General features: G+C 42.7%; 1 protein-coding gene across 1 annotated transcript in view; it reads left to right on the top strand.

Annotated features, from left to right (window-relative positions):
- The first annotated feature begins 2,627 nt into the window (after positions 1–2,627).
- Positions 2,628–24,209, top strand: part of trip4 (thyroid hormone receptor interactor 4) — a 138,935-nt gene continuing 117,353 nt past the window's right edge. Inside the window, exons 1-3 of the mRNA XM_048520687.2 lie at positions 2,628–2,790; positions 14,756–14,925; positions 16,455–16,591. Coding sequence (XP_048376644.1) covers positions 2,660–2,790; positions 14,756–14,925; positions 16,455–16,591 — 438 coding nt within the window. The 5' untranslated portion in view covers positions 2,628–2,659. The remainder of the gene's footprint in view (positions 2,791–14,755; positions 14,926–16,454; positions 16,592–24,209) is intronic.

Below are 24,209 nucleotides of genomic sequence, written 5' to 3'. Positions count from 1 at the left end.
GTATCACCCAACACTTCAAAGCATTGACTTTAATTAGATACAAACAGCTCATATATTGGACAACATTGTGAAAGTGTTGCTGAAGATGAGTGATTCTGGACTCAAAACATTAAGTTTGTCTCTCCACAGATGCTACCAGACCTTCTGAGTTTCTCCAGCTTTCTCTACGTTTGATACTGCTAAGGTGGTGTCAGTAACAATGCAACACTCCTTCAATACTACTATTATCTCAATACACTGCAGCAGGGTTGTCCAATTTATAAGCTGCTTGCAGTTAATTGGGAATCCTCCAGCAACTAAAAGTTTTTTTTTCAGGAAATAATTGTTGAAGTATAGGTTGGGCACGTGATATGTGTCCATATTCATGTGTTTACATTTGAACTTTTAAATTTTGTGTATTTGCTGTTAAGATAAAGTAGAGTAGGGAAATGTTTTTGATCATTGTGAATGCTGTACTTCCTAATTACTGCCCATCAACTAGCTACTAAAAAGGTATCGAAAATTGATCAAATACTGAACATGTACATTGTGGAAACACCAAAGTTGAGGGTGGCCTGTCTTCACAATCAACGTGACCACTCCAGGCTGACAGAAAGAACGGAGTGATAAATAATACAGCTGAATACAGCAAAGAGTAAACAACATCCAGTCAAGTTCAAGATGAAAAGTAGAGGCAGGTCTTTCACTTCTCACTGTACTAGCAAACAACTTGGCAACAAGTTTACTGAGGTGAAAAGTGCTTTTTGCAACTGTTGGACAAAAATATGGAAGCTGTCGAAGATAAGCTGTATCTATTAAATTTCCCTGCACTGAATAATGGAAGATGCTGAAATAAACACATACAAGAAGTCCGGTGACCAGTCCTGAAACGTTACCTCTGTTTTTTCCTTCACAAATGTTGCCAGACCTGCTGAGCTTTTCCAGCAACTTTGTTTTTGTTCCTGTTTTACAGCATCTGCAGTTCTTTCGATTTTTACATACATGTAAAATATGTAAAAATATTTACGACTAAAGTTAGGCCAAAAGGAAAAGTTTGTCAGTCAGATCATAAGTTACTCAAATCTACCTTTCCCAATCTCTGTCAGATCACGATTTTCCTGATTCTATTTGGCTGATGCTATTGTCATTGCTCCTCTGATGTTTTTCTCTTTTGTTGCACTTATATATGCCATCCACAACCAACGGGCAGACAGCTAGTGTGTCAAGAAGAATGATTTTAACAGCATGAGTTCAATTCCATAACCAGCTGAGGTTACCATGAAGAACTCTCCTGCTCAAACTCTCAACATACCTTTGGCGTGGTGACCCTCAGATTGAACGACCGGCAGTTGTCTCTCTCCACTGGGAAAACAGCCCAGTTGCCTTCTAGGAAGATAATAACTTTGTTTTTAAAGCATGTTCTATGCCTGCACCCCAGTGTTGATTTTGTTACCTGTTGGATATAATTTTATATATGAAGCAATTTATTTATCCAATTGGCTTGTTGACCCATTTGACTGACAGATTAATAGACCAACAAAATGTCAGTGTGAATGGTAGGTAGTTGTAAAATTGTGTAGTTTACATACATCATTCTTTGCTGTCCCTGCTTAATCATGTATTAGTAATTAAGAGTTTCAATTTATTACTTTGAATCCTCCAAGTACATTCATGTGTCTGTGAAATACAACGTTGTCTAAATTCAGTGAATTTTGAATACACTCTTCCTCTAATTCACACAGTTCTCCACTTCTTATGCAAGCTGAAGTCTGTTTAAAACTCAAAGTGGACTCACCTGGCCTCATTCTCAAAGTTAGTTAACTAACCCTCTTTTTGCTTTTGAATATGTGCCAAGACCCACAAGTTGCACCTGGTCCAGAGGTGTGTAATTGCATCATTTATTGTTGTTGAAGAACTTTTCACTTGAAAAAATCTCTTTTAAACAAAATTGAACTCACCTGATGCCTACCACCAATCTTAGCAAGTGTGGGTCTGTCTTGTACTCTTCATGCTGCCAGTTTGTGAAACACAGTCCAATGACATAGTCATCTGGGGTTCAGTTAGTAGCACACGTGGCTCTGAACCATAAAGTCCCGGATTCAAGTGTTTGTCCAGGGCTCAAGATCAGAAAAACCTTGGTTGGCACTCTAATACAGTACTGAGGGAGCATTGCACGAGTTGGAGGTGCTATTTTTAGATGACATGTTAGACTGAGTTATTGCCTACCTGTTCAGATGCATATAAAAGATCCTATGTCGTACTTTATTGAGAAAAGAACAAAGAGAGATCCCAGTGTCCTGCTCAAAAAAAATTATTTGGATATTCTAATTTTTTTTTAAAAATCAGAATATGTATGATAGTTAGTGCTGCTGACACATCCAAAGCAAAAAATCATGTATTGAAGGAGTGTGATATTTTTGAAATATCAAAATTCTGTCTAAAATTGTCGCTATCGTTAGAATAAAGTGATTTATTTAGTGCACTGCACATATCTGTACCTTTGATTTACCTTGGCATTCGCCGGAGGATAGTTTGAGTGAGGGAAGGGCTCTCAGACAACACTTCTACATCTTTGTGACCGGAACGCTAGTGTAGAGCCGGCGGTACAGCCGAGGGCTGCACCGTTTACGTGTGTTGTGGGCTCGGGTGAAATATTTCCGGGTGAACGTGAGCCGGTTAGATGGCAACTTCCAAGAATGAAGGTGGTAGTGGTGGAGGGAAGATGAGCGGCGAAACGGAGTCTGTTTTGCGCTGGTGTCAGGAGGAGCTAGTTCGCAAGTTCAGCCTGGAAGTGAATGAGGAGTTGATTCGGTAAGTGAGGGCTGGTGCCCGCATTTTCCACGGACAGTAAGGGATAAGTAAAGACTCGAGGCCTGGAGTTCATGAACCTCCTCTCCCCTCTCTCTCCAAATTTTCCATGCTTTCTGCTTTGGAAGCAGTTTCTGGTATCAAAAAGAAGAGATTAAGTTAACACAAACTTTAAGGTTTGTAAGCCTCTGGACAGGTATATGAATAGAAAGGCGTTAGAGGAATATGAGCCAAACCCAGGCAATTGTACGACGTCAGATTGGAATGACTGGTCAGCGGGGACAAGTTAGACCGAAGGATCTGTTTCCATGTTCTATAACAATACTTACTGCATCTTTGTGTAGCATCTTAAAATTCCCACAAATAATCTCATCCGCCCCCCGCCCCCACCCAAGCCTCCCTCAAATCTTGAAAATTAGACAGAAATTCTAGCTGCTGCAAAGTATGTCAATTCTAGAGATAATAGAATACCAGATGGAGTGGAGATTAGACAAAGTACCAGAATACTACACTAACCGAAAGGTATTTCGCTGCTAAAGTTTGGTGAACAATTTTACAATGATCTGTTCTAACAATATTAGTATTTCTTGAGGCCTGATGTTTCAAAAAGTGACATCTGACAAGTCGATCTGAATAGAAACAGGAATAGGCTATTCAACCCATAGGCTCTGCCCTGCCATTTGAGACCATGACTGATCATTTCTTCAGTGCTACTTCCCTGCACTATCCCTGTTCCCCTTTAATGTCATTAATTTCCATAAACCTGGTCATTTAAGACCTGAACGTGCTGAATGATTGAGCTTCCACTGCCCTCTGGGATAGAGAATTCCAAAGATGCATCATCTTGAAATGAAGATATTCATCCTCGGCTTAGCCTTAAATGACTTACTAAAATGAAGATGATCCTATTATCGTCAGATGATCCTCCAAGCATCGAGAGTCATCAGCCTATCTATATAAGCCTTTAAAATCTTTAGAAATTGTGGTGAATACAGAGGCAGTTTCCTCAATCTCTCTCAAAAGACAATCCTGCCAATCCAGTGCTTAATTTGGTGAATCTCTGATGCAGTCCCAGTATGGCAAGTAAACCCAACTTAAATAAGGAGACCAAAACTCTATACAATTCTTAGTAAGGTCTCAATATACATCTTCACTTCGAGACTGGACTGTCCTTGAAATTAATGCCAACAAGCTGTTGCCTTTCTAATTGCCTGCTGCAATAGAATAGTGACTTATGGATGAGGACAACCAGGTCTTTCTGGACAACTGCGCTTCCCAAACTCACTGTTTAAGAAATATTCAGTCTTTCTATATTCTCTACCTTACTCACATTTTCATTTTCTATGTTCTGGTCAATTCATTTAACTGCTTAAGTTGTACGTACATTGATTCTCCTTTGACGGTGTCACAATTAAAATCTTCAAAAAACTTTGGACAAGATTGTCAAGTTTTTCTTTTTTGTAAACCCATGTTGACACTGTCCAGTTTTATCATTCTCCTTTAAATATCCAAGAATCAAATCCTTTATAATAGATTCTAAAATCCTCCCCACAGTATGTCAGGCTAACAGGCCTGTAGTTTTCTACATTTTGCCTCCCTTCATAGATAATGGGGTTATGTTTCCTACCATTCTGTCACAGGAATCTTTTGAGAACCTGTAGGATTATGACAGATAATTACCAATTTATCCACACTCTTCTGTTGCTACCTCCAATACCCTGGGAAGGAGCTCAGTGTGCCGAGAAGGTTTATCAACTCTCATTCCAGCTAATTTTTCATCTACTACTACTTGATGAGTCTTTTGTTTTTAGATCTTCTGTTGCACAAGTTCTCTGGTTGCCTAATATTTCCAGAAGATTTTCATTTTTACTGGAAAGATAGATGGAAAGTAACTGTTTGATTTTCTCGCCATAAATTCTGCTATCATCAATTGTAAAGGTTTCACATTTATCTTTGCTAAACTTTTTTTCCTTTCTCATATCGATAGAAGCTTTTCAACCTTTTTATGCTCCTTGCTAACTTTTATTTATATTCTCATTTCACATATCTGTTTCTTGGCCCTCTGCTCGCCATAAATTGGTCCTAATCATCTCCTTACCACTATTTCAGTTATCCTTCTAAGTCACTTGCTTTGATCTGATGTAATGTTTAATTTCTCTTATTAACCATGATTGATTCACCTTGCCCTTTACTAGCCATTGCTTGACTGCCATTAAATCCTTGTGTATTTTTCCAATCCATCATAGACAACTTATCTCCTTCATACTCCTATAGTTTACTTTGCTCATATTTAAGACAAAGTTTCAGAATGTGGAGGTGCCAGTTTTGCACTGGGGTGGATAAAGTCAGAAGTTACATGACACCAGGTCATTGCCCAACAGTTTTATTTGAAATCACAAGCTTTTGATCCAAACTTGGTGTCATGTGACTTCTGAAGTTTCAGAATGAATTGTATCCCCCTCAAATTACATGTGAAATTCTATTCTCTTATGGCCACTTCCAGAAAGGCTATTGACTCGTCTTTTCTCATAACATAGCACTAAATCCAAACTACCCCAAACCCTAGTTGGCTCTTTAGCATACAGTTGCAGACGTATTCTTTGTACATACTCAAGGAATTCATTTCCCATAGCATAAGTGCTGACTTGGTTAACCCTGTTTACATGCAATTTGAGTTCACGAATTACACATGTTGCATGCATCCCTAGTTTCTGCTGTGCTCAACATTACCATTACAGTTTTGTATTCAGTGAACAACTTCCACCAATACTCGTTTCCCCTTACTATTTATTAGCTCCACCCAAATTGAGTACACTTGATTTGGATTGAGTTATTGTCATGTGTACTGAAGTAAAGTGAAAGGCTTTGTTTATGAGCAGGACAGGCAGATCATTGGGTGAAAAAACAACTAGACAGAGACATACAAGTTACATCGCACATGGTGCACGCAGGGCAAGATTGTATCTTGCCCCTTCGATCAAAAGTCCTCTCTTACTAATGTACTGATGCCATCACTTATTATGAGTGCTACCCCTCCTCCTTATCTATCCTTCTTAAATAGAGTCACAGACTCATACAGCATGGAAACAGACCCTTTGGTCCAATCAGTCCATGCCAAATATAATACCAAACTAAACTAGCCCCACCTACCTGCTCCTGACTCAGATCCTTCCAAACCTTTCCCATTCATGTGCTTATCCAAATGTCTTTTAAATGTTGTAAATATACCCATATCCAGCACTTCCTTAGGAAGTTCAATCTGCATGCGAATCACCATCTGTGTAAAAAAAAAAAAATTGCCTCTTGTTCTTTTTTAAATCTCTCTTCTCTCCCCGTAAAAAATTATGCCCCCTAGTCTTGGAATTCCCCTATACAAGGGCAAAGAACCTACCTTTTTATACCTCTCATTATTGTATAAACTTGTATCAGGTCACCTCTCAACCTCCTGTGCTCCAGTGAAAAAAGTCCCAGCCTATCCAGCTTTTCTTTATAAATCAAGCCTTCCATTCCTGGCAACATCCTGGTAAATCTCTTCTGAACCCTCTGCAGCTTAATAATATCCTTCCTATAATTGACTCTAACTTCTGGACACTGTATTCCAGAAGAGACCTCACCAATGTCCTGTACAACCTCAACATGACTTCCCAACTCCTATACTGAAAGGACTGAGCAGTGAAGTCAAATGTGCCAAACCCCTTTTTTAACCACCCTGTCTATATGTGATGCCAACTTCAAAGAAATGTGCACCTGCACCCCTAGGTTGCTCTGTTCTAAAAGACCCCAAAGCCCCACCATTAATTGTATAGGCGCTATCCTTTATTGTTGTACCAAAATGCAATGCCTCACATTCATCCGGATTGAACTCCATCTGCCATTTTTTAGTCCATTGACTCAGTTGATCAAGATTGCTTTGTAATCTTGGAAAACCTTATTCACTACTATGCCACCAATTTTGGTGTCGCCCACAAGCTTACTAACCATGCCTTCTGTATTCTCGTTCAAATCATTTGTATAAATGTCAAACAAAGGAGCACTCGGAACCGATCCCTGTGGAACACTGCTGGTCACAGGCCTCCAGTCCAAAAAGCAACCTCCCACCATTAGTCTCTGTTTCCTGCTATTAAGCCAATTATGTATGCAGTTGGCAAGCTCACCCTGAATCTCGTATGATCTAGCTTTACTAATTAGTCTATCATGAGGAACCTTGTCAAAGGCTTCATTAAAATCCAAATAAACATCTACCGCACTGCCGTTATCAATCTTTTTAGTAACTTCCTCAAAAAACTCAATCAAATTTGTGAGATGTGATTTTCCTTGCACAAAGGAAAATTGTGGCAGTTGGGGTGGCACGGTGGCTCAGTGGTTAGCACTGCTGCCTCACAGTGCTAGGGACCTGGGTTTGATTCCACCCTCGGGTGAGTCTTCGATAGAGAAGTTGTTGAGGGTGAGGACGAGTTTGGCTAGGCGGATGAGGGATTTTCCCAAAATCCACAAACCCACCTGCCCTGGTCGATCTATTGTCACCGCCTGCTCCTGCCCCACCGAACTCATCTCCACCTATCTGGACTCCATTTTCTTCCTCTTGGTCCAGGAACTCCCTACCTACGTCCGTGACACCACCCACGCCCTCCACCTCCTACAGAACTTCCAATTCCCCGGTCCCCTACACCTCATTTTCACCATGGACGTCCAGTACCTATACACCTGCATTCCCCATGCAGATGGCCTGAAGGCCCTCTGCTTCTTCCTGTCTCGCAGACCCGACCAGTCCCCCTCCACTGACACCCCCATCCGCCTAGCCGAACCTGTCCTCACCCTCAACAACTTCTCTTTTGATTCCTTCCACTTCCTAGAGGAAGCCACACCGGGTACAGCAGATGCAGTGTACTACATTGGCAGATGACAAAGGGGGTGGCCATGGGTACCCACATGGGCCCAAGCTATGCCTGCCTCTTTGAAGGTTCTTTCGCACATACACTTGCCCTAAACCCCACCTCTTCCTCCATTACATTGATGACTGTATCGTCATTGCCTTGTGCTCCCAAGAGGAGCTCGAACAGTACTTCACCAACACCTTCAGCCCCAACCTCAAGTTGACCTAGACCACCTCCAACACATCCCTCACCTTCCTGGACCTTTCTGTCTCTATCTCAGACTAGCACCTACAAACCGATGTCCGTTTCAAGCCCACTGACTATACACAAATACACCTCCTCCCACCCACCTTCCTGCAAAAATTCCCAATTCTTTCGCCTCCTCCGCATCTGCTCCCAGAATGAGGCATTCCACTCCTGTAGCTCCCAGATGTCCTCATTCTTCAATGACTGCAACATCCACCACCACCCCACCCCCCCCCCCCCCCCCCCGCAGTGGTCGAGAACGCCCTCGACCGTGTCTCCCGCATTTCCTGCACCTCATCCCTCACACCCCACCCCCGCAATAACCACCAAAAAAGAATCCCCCTAGTCCTCACATACCATCCCACAACCTCCAGATACAACGCATCATCCTCCGACACTTGCGCCATCTGACCCCACCACGAAAGACATTTTTCCAACCCCACCCTGGTCTGCCTTCCAGAGAGACCACTCTCTCTGCGACTCGCTTGCCCACTCCACACTCCCTTCCAACCCCACCACACCCGACACTTTCCCCTGCAACTACAGGAAGTGCTTCACTTGCCCCCACACCTCCTCCCTCCTCCCTCACCCCGATCCCAGGCCCCAAGATGACTTTCCTCATCAAGCAGATGTTCTCCTGCACATCTGCCAATGTGGTACACTGCATCTGCTGTACCCGTTGTGCCTTCCTCTACATTGGCGAAACCAAGCGGAGGCTTGGGGACTGCTTTGCAGAACACCTATGCTCAGTTCGCAATAAACAACTGCACCTCCCAGTCACAAACCATTTCAACTCCCCCTCCCATTCCTCAGACGACATGTCCATCCTGGGCCACCTGCAGTGCCATAATGATGCCACCGGTAGGTTGCAGGAACAGCAACTCATATTCCGCTTGGGAAGCCTGCAGCCTAATGGTATCAATGTGGATTTCACCAGCTTCAAAATCCGCCCCCCCCCCCACTACATCCCTAAACCAGCCCAGTTCGTCCCCGCCTCCCTAACCTGTTCTTGCTCTCACCTATCCCCTCCTCCAACCTCCATTTCCTACCCACTAACCTCATCCCGCTCCCTTGACCTGTCTGTCCTCCCCAGACTGACGTATCTCCTCCCTGCCTCCCCACCCATACTCATCTCTCATCTATCTTCTCCTCTATCCGTCTTCGATCCACCTTCTCTCCCCCCCCCCCCGATTTATTTCCGAATCCTGTCCCCATCCCCCTTTTCTGATGAAGGGTCTAGGCCCAAAATGTCAGATTTTGTGCTCCTAAGATGCTGCTTGACCTGCTGTGTCCATCCAGCTCCACACTTTGTTATCTCGGATTTGATAGCATCTGCAGTTCCCGTTATCTCTCCCACCGTTAGTCTCTGTTTCCTGCAGTTAAGCCAATTATGTATCCAGTTGGCAAGCTCACCCTGAATCGCTTATGACCTAACTTTACTGATTAGTCTATCATGTGGAACCTTGTTAAGGGCTTTATTAAAATCCCAATAAACATCTACGGCTCTGTCATTATCAATCTTTTTGGTAACTTTCTCAAAAAACTCAATCAAATTTGTGAGGTGCAATTTTCCTTGCACAAAGGGACATCGTGGCAGTTGGGGTGGCATGGTGGCTCAGTGGTTAGCACTGCTGCCTCACAGTGCTAGGGACCTGGGTTTGATTCCACCCTCGGGTGACTGTCTGGAGTTTGCACATTCTGCCTGTGTCTGCATGGATTTCCTCTAGGTGCTGTGGTTTCTTCCCATAACCCAAAGATGGGCAGATTTGGTGGATTGGTCATGGGAAATTGCCTATAGTGTTCAGGGATACGTAGGTTCTGTGGGTTATAGAGGATGTGTCTAGGAGGGATGCTCTGAGGGTTGGTGTGGACTTGTTGGGTTGAAGGGCCTATTTCCACACTGTAGGGATTCTGTGTTTCTATGAAAACCATGCTGACTATCCTTAATCAGTTTTTGCCCCTCATTATATCCATAAATCCCATCTTTTATAATCACCTCCAAACATTTAGTCGCAACCAAAGCCAGGCTCTCAAATCTATAGTTTCCCGGTTTCTCCTAACAACCTTTCTTAAACAAAGGTACAACATTTGCCACCCCACAGTCATCAGGCACCTCACCTGTAGTTATGGATGATGCAGACAAATTGCATGTTGGCAAGACCGGATAAGTGTCCTCAAAAAGTGATTTGCAAATGCTGTTGGGGAGAGTTTGAAGGAGATTTGCAGGGGATTGAATCTTTAGATGGAACTCAGATTCAATGAACGCGAAACTAGTAAAAGGAGAAGAGTAAGCAAAGTAGAAGACAGACAAAGAAATGGCAAAGCTCAAACAGGATCAAAACGGCGAGTAGTGTCAAAAAGGTTCTTTACCTGAATGTATGTAGCATTTACAAAAGAGTCAAATCCATTTACTTCACTTTTGTGTAAGATTTAACTATCATAAGAGATGTGGTTCCAATCATTAGTGAGTTGTGTTATGGACCAAAATTGTTTCCCCTCAAAATATTTTAAGAAGGCAGCCCATACCCTAACTTTTTCTTACTTTAAAGGCAAATGTAAAGTGTCCGTTACAGATGCAAAGCACAATTTATTTAAAAACTGTAGTTAAAATACACCCAAGGAAAGGAAAATTTAGAATAATTTAATTCTATTGAAAACTTAATAGAATACAGTAGCTATTACTAATTAGCTGTTCCAATATAGTAACATCCCATAAACACACCCCTTGGCAAAAAAGGAAAACACAGACACAGATTCTGACATGCAGTTCTTCCATCCAGGAGGAGAAAAAAAAATCAAGAGAAAATTCAGAGAGAGTAGCAGCTCAGAAGCATTCACTGAAGCTTCCATCTCTGTTGTGACCCCAAAAGCTTTTGTTGCTGGTCAGAAAACTTAATCTGTGAAAACTGGCCACGCCCATTCAGGCTGAATTTTAATAAAACCCAAGCTTTCCCAAACATGTTACTCAAGTGGTCTTCAGTACCTCCACCTTACAACCTGTCTTCGGGGAAAAAAAACCAGGACAAAATAACCTCTGAGAGTGACAGCATCATCACAGTTGAAACAGTTTAGCTAAAGACAATTGAACAAAGTTCCTGTCTCATCAGGCTAGCACTTATCCTGTATTGGGGAAAAGATTTTTGTGAAAATCAAATCTTAGTGACATGAGAACTCTTAGCCCAGATAATTAAAGGTTGTTGAGTTTGTCACCATAGACAACTATGGATACACATTTATGTAATTTTCTCGTGAAAATAATTGGTCTCTACTTCAGTAATAATTTGCAGGGAATTCTGTGTCAGCTACCTTTGATATTTCTTTTCTACTATTTCCTTTTCCCTCATTTAAACCCACTTCATGGACTAATTCTGTCAGATGGTGGCAGATCTAAATTTATACGCTGTTTGCTCCAGGGATAAGTAGTAATTACTTGCATAATGCAATAAAGTGCTTCATAGAGGGGTTACCAAACAAAAATTTGAAAGCTTGAAATACAGGTGACTAAAACTTTGGTCAAAGGAAAAAGGTTTTAAGGAGCTTATTGAAGGATGCAAGAGTTTTTAGGGCTGAGATTCAAGATCTCCAGTCTTTGGCAGTTGGCAGCATTGCAATTAGTGGTGGACCAATTTGAAACCAAAGATATGTAAGAAGCCAGAACTATTGGAGTTGCAGATATCTGAGAGTTGTAAGACTGTAAAAGGTTACAGCATTAGGAAGGGACAAGGAAAATCAGGGAGCTGAATTTTTAAACTGAATTATTGCCGAACCATGTGGTGTTCACTGGTATACTTCAGGCCTGTCATGATGACCAGATGCTTCAACAGATTTGGAGTCAATGTAATGAGAGAGGCATGGATGGTGGTTTCTGCAGCAGATGTATGCAAACTGGTGGAAGTGGGTGATGGTGGATGGGATATATGGTCAATTTTCAAGAATGGAAGCAGTCTGGTTCTGCCTCAGACAGTTCCTGGGAAGAGGATGGAATTCATGATTAGAAAATGAAGTTTTGGCAGGAATTTGAGTGATTTTAGCCTTCTTGTTGTTAACTGGAGGATAAGGAAATGGCTGACGCACTGAATAATTCGGGTCAGTCTTCATGATGGAAGACACGAGTAATATCCCAAAAATTCAAGAGTCGGGGGCAGAGCTCAGTATAGAGGCCATCACCAAGGAAAAGGGGCTAGTAAAACCAATTGGCCTGAAGATGGACAAATCACCTGGACCAAATGGACTACACCCCAAAGTTGTAATGGAGATAGCTGAAGAGATAGTGGAAGCGTTCGTGGTGATCTTTCAGGAATCGCTAGAGTCAGGGAGGGTCTCAGAGGACTGGAAAATGGCTAATGTGACACCCCTGTTTAAAAAGAGAGTAAGGCAAAAGATGGAAGATTACAGGCCGATTCGACTAACCTCAGTTGTGGGTGAGATTTTGGAGTCCATTGTAAAGATTGAGATTGCTGAATATTTGGAAGTGTATATAAAATAGGGCAAAGTCAGCATGTTTCGTTTGTTAGAATTCTTTGAGAAAGTAACAAGCAGGGTAGACCAAGGAGAGCCAATGGATGTTCTCTGCCTGCCCTTCAAGAAGGCCTTTGATAAGGTGCCGCACAGCAGGCTGCTGAGTAAGATAAGGGCCCACAATCTTAGAGGCAAGGCACTAGCGTGGATAAAAGATTGGCTGTCTGGCAGAAAGCAGGGAGTGTGGATAAAGGTGTCTTTCTCAGGATGGCAGCCGGTGACAAGTGGTGTTCTGCAAGGGTCGGTGCTGGGACCACAACTTTTCACTTTTTACATTAATGGTCTAGATGAAGGAACTGTGGGCAGTCTGGCTATGTTTGCAGACGATACCTAGGTAATATTGAGAAGATGGCACGGCTGCAGAACGATTTGGACAGTTTAGGAGTGTGGGAAAAGAAGTGGCCGATGGAATACAATGTGGGAAAGTGTGAGGTCATGCATTTTGGTAAGGAGAATAGAGGCATTTTCTGTTTTCTAAATGGGGAGAAAATGCAGAAGTCTGAAGTACACAGACACTTGGGAGTTCTAGCCCAGGATTCTCTCAAAGTAAATTTGCAAGTTGAGTCGGTAGCCTGGAAGGGACATGCAACTTTGGTATTTATTTTGAGAAGACTTGACCATCCCTGCTTTTATATTCATTAGAATGGCCCCAGGAATGGAAAGCTTAACATGCGAGGAATGTTTGAGGACTCTGGGACTATACTCGTTGGAGTTTAGAAGGATGAGGGGGGCTCTAATTGAAACTTTGAGAATACTGAATGGCCTGGACAAAGTGGATACTGGGAAGTTGCTTCCATTGATAGGAGAGTCTAGGACCCGAGGGCACAGCCTTAGAGTAAAAGGAAGACCTTTTACAACAGAGATAAGGAGAAACTTCTTCAGCTGGACAGTGGTGAATAAATGGAATTCACTGCCCAGAACGCTGCGGAGGCCAGGTCATTGAGTACGTTTAAAACTGAGATAGGTTCTTGATTATCAAGGGGATCGGGGTTGCGGGGAGAAAGTGGGAGAATGGGGTTGAGGAACTTATTAACCATGATAGAATGGCCTAATTTCTGTTCCTATGTCTTATGGCCTTATGACATTTCTGCGCATATGGACCTGAACGTTAGGCAAGCAATCTGAGAGTGAAGTGTCTGTGGTGTTTTTGTTGTTGCCGGGGTTGGTGGGATGTGGACGGTGAGTTGAGGTTGCTGGAGCTACATGTAAAAATAGTTTTTTTTTCATGGTGTCCCTGAAGGACCAAAGGCTGATCAACAAAACCAGGGGCCAATGATGCGTCTTTGGGGAACTCTGAAGATAACACAAACAATTTTATGACTAACTCTGGATAGATCAAAATAGAAGCTGATATGTGTACAATGTGTGGCCAATCAGTTATAAGATTGAAAAGTGGTATGATTGCTGTTTATGGATTCCAAAGCAATAGAAGCTTTTCTTAACCTTATTCAATGGCAGATCACTGTGTGGCCTGTCTGTGGAAACAGGTTCTCTTGGAACAGGCTGGACTCAGTTGGTATTGATTCAGTCAAATCAAATTAGATGGATAGCTTTCAGAAAATATCATTTAAGGATATTGTGGTTAGTGTAGTTTGATTGGGAGAAACTCTAGCTTTAAAACTCTCCATAACTGGAGATTTCCTTGGATTATGCCGTGGTCTATAGTTAACATTTTTCTGAAAGCTCCGTTATACTCCATGTGAGTGTGATCACTGCATTACCCTTGCATCTGCAAGTTAAGAACATCAGGGAAAGGAGGACATTTTTAATTTCTTCGAATGTTTCTCTGTATCATGGCTAACCTTCGCTCCAGCTCCACTTACTTGCCTTTTGTCTATGTGTCTTGTTACTCATATTTAACAAAAAATGCTGTTAATCTCAGTCTTGGTACACTCAAATGTTTCCCAGCATCTGCCATCTCCAGGGAGATTGTATAGATTCTGACAACCTTTTTCATGGATAAATGCTTCCTTATTTCATTCTTTAAGGGCCTAGCTCTAATTTTGAGACTTTTAAGGATGGCAGGCACATTGGACGTTAGCCTTTTTCCATTTGCCGGCTCCTGTGTTCACAGTGCTATAATATATGAATATGTGTATTAGAGCAAGAGTACAGAACTCTATTTTAACCTTTTTGATGGAACAACATTTGTTCTAACTGGTATTTTTTAGTAGAGAGGGTTAAGTGTATTAATGAGCACCCACACAGTTTATTTGGGCTTACTTGGGTGAGGAAAATGAATTTAAATCCTTGATACCCAGAACACCAAAGTTGCTATTTGATCTCCTTTCATTCCTCAACTATATGGAATGTTTATTTTGTTCACCCAGGTATATCTTGTCAATTGAGAGTGCGGAGGAAATTGAAGATTATGTTGCTGACTTGATTCAGGGGACTGAAGGGAAGAAACGTATTTTCATTGATGAGCTTCTAAAGAGGTGGAAGAAATCACAAGAGTTACTTGCTGCTGGACAAGTGCAGTTATACAGAAAAAAAGATGGTGAGACTGAATCCAACACATCTGTAGTCCACAGCCCTTAAATTATCTAATTTTTGGATGTCTGCAACTTCTTGTGTCACACACTACATTATTTTGTCAAAATGACACAGTGATGAACTTTCAAGGAGGTGTTGAAGGTGATTGATGAGGGTAGAGCAGTGGATGTTGTTTACGTGGATTTTAATATGGCTTTCAACAAAGTCCCTCATGGTAGGCTCATCCAGAAGATTGAGATATATGGGATCCATGGTGACTTGGTCGCATGGATTCAGAATTGGCTTGCCCATAGAAGGCAGAGGGCATTGGTGGAAGGGTGTTTTTCAGGCTGGAGGTCTGTGAATCGTGGTTTTCCACAGGGATCCGTACTAGGACCTCTGTTTGTGATATACGTAAATGACTTGAATGAAAATGTAGGGGGCTGGGTTCGTAAGTTTGCAGATCATCCAAAGAGCAGTGGAGTTATGGATAGCATAGAAGGTTGTTGAAGGATACAGTGGGATATTGGTCAGTTGCAGATGTGGGCAGAGAAATGGCAGATGGTGTTTAATCAGGATAAGCGTCAAGTGCTGCACTTTGGGAGATCAAATGTTAAGGAAAAATATATAATTAATAGTAGGACCCTGAACAGCATTGAAGGATCTTGGGGTTCAAGCCCATTGTTCCCTGAGAGTAGCCATGCAAGTAGATAGTGGTAAAGAAGGCTTTATTGGTTGAGGCATTGAGCACAAGAGTCAGGATGTCATGTTGCAGCTTTATAAGACTTTGGTTAGGCCACCATTAGCGCATTGCATCCAGTTCTGGTCACCACGTTGCAGGAATGATGTGAAAGTTTTGAAGAGGGTGCAGAAGAGGTTTGAATTGTGAGGAAGGGTCACCGGACCCGAAACATTAACTCAGTTTTGTCCTCCACAGATGCTGCCAGACCTACTGAGCTTTTCCAGCAACTTTCTTTTTGTGCAGAAGAGGTTTACCAAAGTGCTGCCTGGATTAGGAGGTATGAGCTATAAGGAGAGACTAGAAAAACTCAGTTTGTTTTCTCTTCAGTAGCACATGTTGAGTGGAGACTTGATAGAAATCTGAAGAATTGAGATGTATCAATAGAGTTGATGGTCAATCTTCTTCCCAGAGTTGAAATGCCTAATATTAGGGGGCAGGCATTTCCAATTAGAGGGCAGACATGAGGCAAATTTTTTTATACAGTGGTAGGAGTCTGGAATTCACTGCCAGGCAGTGATGGAGGCAGATACAATTTAAGGGACTTTTAGATAGCACGTGAATATGCAAGGGGTAGCGGGATATGGACCGATGGCAGGCAGAAGGGATTAGTTTAATTTGGTGTCATGTTCAGCCCAACATTGTGGGCCAAAGGGCCTGTTCCTGTCTGTATAATTGCATGCCCTATGGCTGACACATTTCCTGCATTACAACAGTGAGTACACTTGAAAATTTACTTTATTTGTTGAAAAGTATTTGGCGATATGCTGAGGTTGTGAAAAGCGCTATATAATTGCAGCTTTGTCTCTCTGTAGAGATTCCAGATTCATCAAAAGCAGGTGACCAGCTCAAGAAGTCCAAGCGGAAAGGCCGGAACAAGCAAGAACCAGTACTTGTGTCAGAGACCCAGCAGCCAGCAGAAGAGGTTAAAACACCCATAGATCTGGTAAAGGTAAGCCCTGAAGGCAACAAACTTTTTCACAACCGGTGGCCGTAGTGGAAGTGACAGTGAAACTCAGCTTTTGCGGCTTTACCTATCTGAATGCTTTTGGCTGAATTGAGCGGAGGAATTGTCAACCTTGAGTAGTTGACTAACTTCAGACCAAGCCTGTAGACTCTGGAACAGGAACTTTGCAAACTCATGAAAGGAATGATGACCTTTGGCCTTGAAAGGTGCCTAATTTATCCCTTACTCCCCTGGAAAGAGAAGATGTCTCAGAAAAGTGAGTAACTGTTGAAGCTAGCTGTTTCATGGCAGTCCTTTGCAGTAAACAGTGGAGTGATTTTCTTTACTGCTAGAATGCTACTGTCAAGCTAAAAAGACATTCTGCCTATTACACCAATGACTAATGTGGTATGTAAGTTTCAGTGGCACTGTGACAATAAGTACATGGGCCATATGTCTGAATGGCTAGCAGGTTGTACCTTTAAAAATATTTATATACCACAATTTATTTGTACCTTCCTGATTAAATAGCTGTGCAATTTCAACACAGTTTAAAGTGATTAATCAAGATCACGTCTTTGACTTCAGACAGTCACCTGTCAAATTTCAGAGCGGCTTCGCTTGGTAGACTGGTCAGGAAGGTTTGATTGCATGGGATCCAGGGAGACTTAGCCAGTTGGTTTGATGGTAGGAGACTTAGGGTGGTAGAGGGTTGTTGTTCAGACTGGAAACCTGTGACCAGTAGTGTGCATTGAAGAAGGTTATCTAAGGGTACAATAGGGTCTTGATCAACTGGGCCAGTCGGCCGAGGAATGGCAGATGGAGTTTAATTTAGATAAGTGCGAGGTGTTGAATTTTGGTAAGACCAACCAGAGCAGGACTTAGACAGTTAATGTTAGAACCCTAAAGAGTTTTGTCAAACAGAGAGATCAATGGGTGCTGGTATATAGCTCCTCGAAAGTGGTAGCACAGATATACAGAGTAGTGAAGAAGGCATTTGGCACCCTTATCTTCTTCAGTCAGGGCATTGAGTACAGGAGTTGGGATATCCTACTACAGCTGTATGGCATTGGTAAGGCCACATTTGGAGTACTGTGTACAATTCTCATCGCCCTGTTATACAGAAGATGTTACTAAACTGGAAAGGGTGCAAAAAAGATTTTCAAGAATGTTACCGAGATTAGAATGTTTCAGTTATAAGGAGAGGCTGGATGGACTGGAACTTTTTCCCTCTTGAGTATAGGAGGCTCAGGGGTGACATTGTAGAGTTTTATAAAATCTTGAGGAGCGTAGATAAGGTCAATTGCCAAGGTCTTTTGCCCAGGTTAGGGGAGCCCAAAATTAGAGGGCACAGGTTTAAGGTGAGAGGGGAAAGATTTAAAAAGGGGCACCTTTTTCACATAGAGGGTGGTGCACATATTGAGCAAGCTGCCAGAGGATGTGGTAGAGATGGGTACAATTACAACATTTAAAAGAATTTGGATGGGTATACGGATAGGACAAGTTTGGAGTGATATATGGACTAGTTTGGGAAAACTGGTTGGCATGGACGAGTTGGGCTGAAGGGCCCGTTTCTGTGCTGGTTGACTCTACGACTCACCTGCTTTTGATGAATCTGACTTCTGGGCCCAATCCTATAGCTGCTGGTCAGAGATCAGCTTTAAAGTGAATGCTGGTAGGCTAGACAATCGTTGGGGGCATCACAGTTAAACACATTTCTGTCCTTGGCATGTCCTGATTTGTGCACCTTGAGCAGTGTAGAAATCCAATCCTAGAGCCCTGAAAAACGAATCGGGAGGAGAGATTAGAATTTTTTACAAATCAGTGGATTATAATTATTTGAATGTGCTGACTAAAGGCTGGTGAAAGCCGATTCAGCAGCAACTTTTAAAAGAAAGCTTGATTTATAACTGAAGGGGAGAAATTTGTAGGTTATAGGAGAAGTTCAGGGCAGTGGAACGAATTAGCTGGCCCTTTGGAAGAGCCAGTAAAGATGAGGTGGGTTTGTGGCCTTCTGCTATCCTGTAAGATCCTGACTTTAACTTGCATTTAACTGCCACCCTGACTGAAGTTGGTTAACTCTGATTAATGGACCTGAGTTAATCTTTAGATTTTTGGCTCAGCTTCATGTCTGTGATGAAGGAATTGTACTGTTCAGGATGAAAATTTGTTCATTTTTTAAAAAGTCTGCAGTTTGTGCCATAACATTAAGGGAAGTACAAATTGTACATCGTCAGGAGTGGTGTAATCTTGATTTGCTTATGTTGAAAGTGAGAAGTGCTTTTAAGTCCATCTCTGCTTTCTGTCACTGAATAATATGTTTTCTTTTACTTGTTGGTGTCTGCTTTACTACAAACACTTTGGAGCCTTTAAATAAAAGAAACGAAAGAACTGCAGATGCTGTAAATCAGGAACAAAAACAGAGTTGCTGGGAAAGGTCAGCAGGTCTGGCAGTGTCTGTGAACGAGAAAACAGAGTTAATGTTTTGGTCCAGTCATCATTCCTCAGAACTGATGGTGGCTGGCAAAAAGTCAGTTTATGTGCAGAAAATAGGGGAGGAGGATGAGGTAAAAAAATAGGATAGAGCCTAAAGAGAGAGAAGAGCAGTTGGACTGATAAAGAGACAGAAACAAAAAGGCTGGGAGGGTGAATAGTTGTTAATGGGAATTATTAGTGACTAAAAACAGGTAGGGTGAGCTGGCAGGCTATGTAGTGACTAGGCCTGGCGTGTGGGGAAGGGGGTTGGGAAATGGGAGAGTTTAGGCCCTAAAAATTATTGAACTCAACATTGAATCCGGAGGGCTGCAGTGTCCCCAAGTGGAAAATAAGGCATTGTTCTTCTAGCTTGCGTTGAGCTTTAATAGAACACTGCAGCAAGCCAGAGAGACAGATGTTGTTCAGAGAACAGGATGGTGCGTTAAAGTTATATCGGAGATAATAGGAACTGCAGATGCTGGAGAATCCGAGATAACAAAATGTAGAGCTGAGTGAACACAGCAGGCCGAGCAGAAAAGCTGACGTTTGAGCCTAGACCCTTCATCAGAAATGGGGGAGGGGGAGAGAATTCTGAAATAAATTGGGAGAGAGGGGGAGGCGGGTTGAAGATGGATCAGGGAGAAGATAGATGGAAAGGAGACGGACAAGTTAAAGAGGTGGGGATAGAGCCGCCTCCCCCACCCCCATGCCAGGCCCCAAGAAGACTTTCCACATCAAGCAGATATTCACCTGCACATCTGCCAGTGTGTATACTGCATCCACTGTACCCGTTGTGGCCTCCGCTACATCAGGGAAATCAAGCGAAGGCTTGGGGACCGCTTTGCAGAGCACCTACGCTTGGTTTGTAATAAACAACTGCACTTCCCAGTCGCGAACCATTTCAACTCCCCCTCTCATTCCTCAGACGTCATGTCCATCCTGGGCCTCCTGCAGTGCCACAGTGATGCCACCTGAAGGTTTCAGGCACAGCAACTCATGTTCCGCTTGGGAACCCTGCAGCCCAATGTTATCAATGTGGACTTCACAAGCTTCAAAATTTCCCCTTCCTCCACCGCATCCCAAAACCAGCCCAGCTCATCCCCGCCTCCCTAACCTGTCCTTCCTCTCACCTATCCCCTGCTCCCACCTCAAGCCGGACCTCCATTTCCTACCTACTAACCTCATCCCACTACCTTGACCTCTCCGTCCTCCCCTGGACTGACTTATCCTCTCCCTACCTCCTCACCTACACTCACCTCAACAGGCTCCATCCCAGCCCTTTTAACTTGTCTGACTCCTCTCCACCTATCTTCTCCACTACCCATCTTCGATCCGCCTCCTCCTCTCTCCCTATTTATTTCGGAACCCTTTCCCCCTCCCCCATTTCTGATGAAGGGTCTAGGCCCGAAACATCAGCTTTTCTGCTTCTAAGATGCCTCACGGTGCGTTAAAGTGGCAGGCAATGGGTAGTTCAGGGTATTTTTTTGCGAGCAGAACATAAATGTCCTGTGAAGCGGTCACCTAGACTACACTTCATTTCCCCAGTGAAGAGGAGACCATATTGTGAGCAGCGAATGCAGTCGACTAGATTCTGGGAAGTGCAGGTGAGGTGTTGCTTCGTCTGAGAGGTACGTTTGGCCCCTTGGATACCCGGGAGGGAGGAGGCGCATTTGCTGGTTATAGGGGAAGGTGCTGTAGGTCTGTGGGAGATGCAGGAAGTGTGGACCAGGGTGTCCTGGAGGGAACAGTCCCTGCGGAAGGCAGACAGGTGAGGAGAGAGGAATATGTGTCTCGTGGTGGCATCTTGCTGGAGGTGGTGGGAATGGTATCAGATGATCTTCTGGATGTGGATGCTGGTGGTTGGTAGGTAAGGACAAGGAGAACCCTATCGCTGTTGCAGGAGGGAAGAGAAGGGACACGCGGAGGTGCGGGAGATGGTTGACAGCCCTGTTTACCATGAAGCTGGGGAATCCTCGGTGAAGAATGTGGACATTTTGGAGGCTCCCTTGCTGAAGTTGGCCTCATCTGAACGTGTATGACGGTGACGGAGGAACTGAGAGAATGGGATGGACCCTTTACAGGAAGTGGAGAATGAGGATATATAGTCCAGCTTTTGTTAACACTGTGACGTTTTATTTGTGATAAAGAGTTGCAAACTGTAATAGCAGATACAGGATGCCTTGGGAGTGACAAGTAGATGTTTTTCTTTGCCAACAGACTCATAAAATCTCATACATTTTTACTTTTCAGATATATAATCACCCATGTCGGGCTGTATAATGATAATATAATCATTACAAGTACCATCATCTAGGGATCAAGCAAGCTGCCTACCTCAATTCATTGCACTTATCCAATTTCTGTGTTTCCTTGTGAGAACATTTAGAGATTGCTGCAGTGCATATGGTTTCTGCTGCCTTTCCAGTTATTCACAGGTGTTCACTATTTAGGAAAATATCAAAGTTTTGCTTCATGGTTGCAACGGCACAAACTGCATCTGCTGCACATGACTTTGGAAATTGAATGAACCTGAAAACTGGGGGTGATGAAACATTTGGGGAAATCCTTTTTTTAAAAATTCTGGTAATAAACCATCCCAACAGCAAAATTTCTAATTAGCCTTAACATATGCTCTGTCTCACTTGGACTTTTCCCGGGAGCATGAAATCTGCTAAATCTCAAAACATTCATCGGAACTGCTCCTCACTTCTCACCAGCAGAAGGTGTTCTTAACTGGACGGATCATCTGTGATTAGCACCTATGTCAATACCTACCCTGCAAATATAACTGTGAGAAACATTAAAAAATTGGAATGTTCAAGAATGCAAGTGTAGACCAGAGGAACAGGATGAGACAATGGGCTTCTCTAACCTGCTCGCCATTTAATTCAATCATGATTTGTCTTTGTCTTCAAATCCGCTTTCCTGCCCACTTCCCTATTCATTGATTCCCTGAGTCCAATGATTTAGCTATCTTAACCTTAAAATATATTTAACAGTGAAGCTTCTGCAACTCTTTGGGGTAGAGAATTCCAAAGATTCACACTCCTTTGAATAAAGTCATGTTGTCTCATCTCATGTCCTAAATAATTGGCAACTGATCTGAGACAGCTCTCTTGTTTTAGATTCCCTAATCGGTAGAAACAATCTGTCAGCAGCTGCTCTGTCAAGTCGCTTTGGAATCTTTGTATGTTTCAGTGAGACCATATCTCATTCTTCTGGACTTGAAAATATATATCTGATTTATTGGCCTGGCAATAACCTAGTGAAACTTTAGCAGTGCCAATGCAAGTATATCCTTTCTTAATCGGGACAACAAATTGGCACACTGTCTTGAAGATGCTGTTTTTGCCAAGACTTTATTTTTGCACTTCAGAATCCTGACAATGAGGCCTACATGTCATTTGCTTGTTGTACCCACATCTATCTGTATTCCTTGTACAAATACACCCCAGTCTCTTTGAATAACCAACACTGACAAATTTTGAAAAATTCTGCTATTCTTAAGAGTGAAATGAATAACTTTACACTTCTCTACCCCTAATGCTATTCCGCCATATTGTGGCCCATTCTCTTAACTTATCAATATCTCTTTGCGCACTGTTTTACCCCCCTCACGGCTTACCTATCCACCTAGCTTTGTATTATCAGCAAGCTTATATTAAGTGACAGAGAGTAATCTAGCTAAGTCATCAAGATAGATAGTATAAAAATGAAGCCCTATCACTGGTGCTTGCAGAGCTATAAACGACTATTGATCAGCTATCAAGAATTGAATTTTCCAATTTTCCTTGCCACAGTGACACTGCATAGCTCAGGTCAGTTACCAGGAGGTGCTGCATTTGGACCAAACTCGGACCAACTGATTCCACCTTCATTGCTAGATTTAAGGGAAAACAGAATCTTGTCTCCTTCATGGAAGCAGAGCTGGTTCATCTGCTCAAATATGTTTAGGGACCTTGGGGAAAGTAGAAATTGGATGATCAGAAAGACAACAGAATGGTGGGAAAAGAGCAAGAGAGCGAGAACGAGAGCAAGTCATCGCAGTTTGCTCACTAGAAAATGGACAAATAGGAAAATTTTCAGCTTCCTAACTGCAACAAATCCTGTTGCCATGATTAATATATTGTACTCCTCTCTGAGACTTTATCTTGTCTCCTAACCTTGGAGTGGCACCTTCTTAAATGCTTTTTGGAAATCCAGATATATTACATCAAGTGATTACCCTTTATCTACCTGGTTAGTTACATCCATAATAACTCAAAGCAATTTGATTTCCTTTTCATAAAATCATGTTGACTTATTTGGATCATAACGTGCTTTTTTTTAATGTGTAAAGATGTTGTACAGGTGGTTTTCTTTGAAGATTGAATGACGCAGGTTTTTGTACTGCTTGTTCTTTGAAGAATGATATGACCAAATTGAATTAACTATTAAACAAATGTGAATGATCATTTCTAATAAGTGACACACAACAAGGTCTGTGAAAGTGCCCACTTAGAGGAGTGCTAACTACTTGGTTTTCCCTCTCCCCATTCCTAATCAAGAATCATAGAATAGAATCCTTAGTGTGGAAACAGGCCCTTCATCCCACCCAGACCCATCCCCCTCCCCTTATAACCCGCCTAATCTACACATCCCTGAACACTACAGGCAATTTAGCATGGCCAGTCACCTAGCCTACACATCTTTGGAGATATCGGAGGAAACCGGGGCACCCGGAGGAAACCCACGCAGACAGTCTCCTGAGGCTGGAATCAAACCCAAGTCCCTGGCGCTGTGAGGCAGCAGTGCTAACCACCACACCACCATGTGCCTGAATCAGTGGTGGACTTTTGTCTCAATCATTGTAGGAAATGTTATCAACGCTATGAAACAAACACACACTTAATTTGAGAACTGGTTGTAAGTTAGCACCTGGCAATATCATGTCTTTCGCAGTGTGTACTTTGTTTCTCCTTCCCTTCTTTTCTCTTTCTTCTGTGTCTCTTGCCTCTTGTTCTCATTCTCTTGCTCTCATCCCGCCATTTTATTGTCTTTCTGATCGTCCAATTTCTACTTTCCCCTGAGCCCCAAAACATATTCCATGAAGGAGACAAGATTCTGTGTTCCTTTAAATCTAGCAATGAATGTGGTCAGTTGGTCTGAG

The sequence above is a fragment of the Stegostoma tigrinum genome, chromosome 36 (genome assembly GCF_030684315.1).
Source record: "Stegostoma tigrinum isolate sSteTig4 chromosome 36, sSteTig4.hap1, whole genome shotgun sequence".
Lineage (NCBI taxonomy): Eukaryota > Metazoa > Chordata > Chondrichthyes > Orectolobiformes > Stegostomatidae > Stegostoma > Stegostoma tigrinum.
Note: the sequence above shows the minus strand (reverse complement) of the source record. Positions and strands in the feature narration are given on the sequence as shown.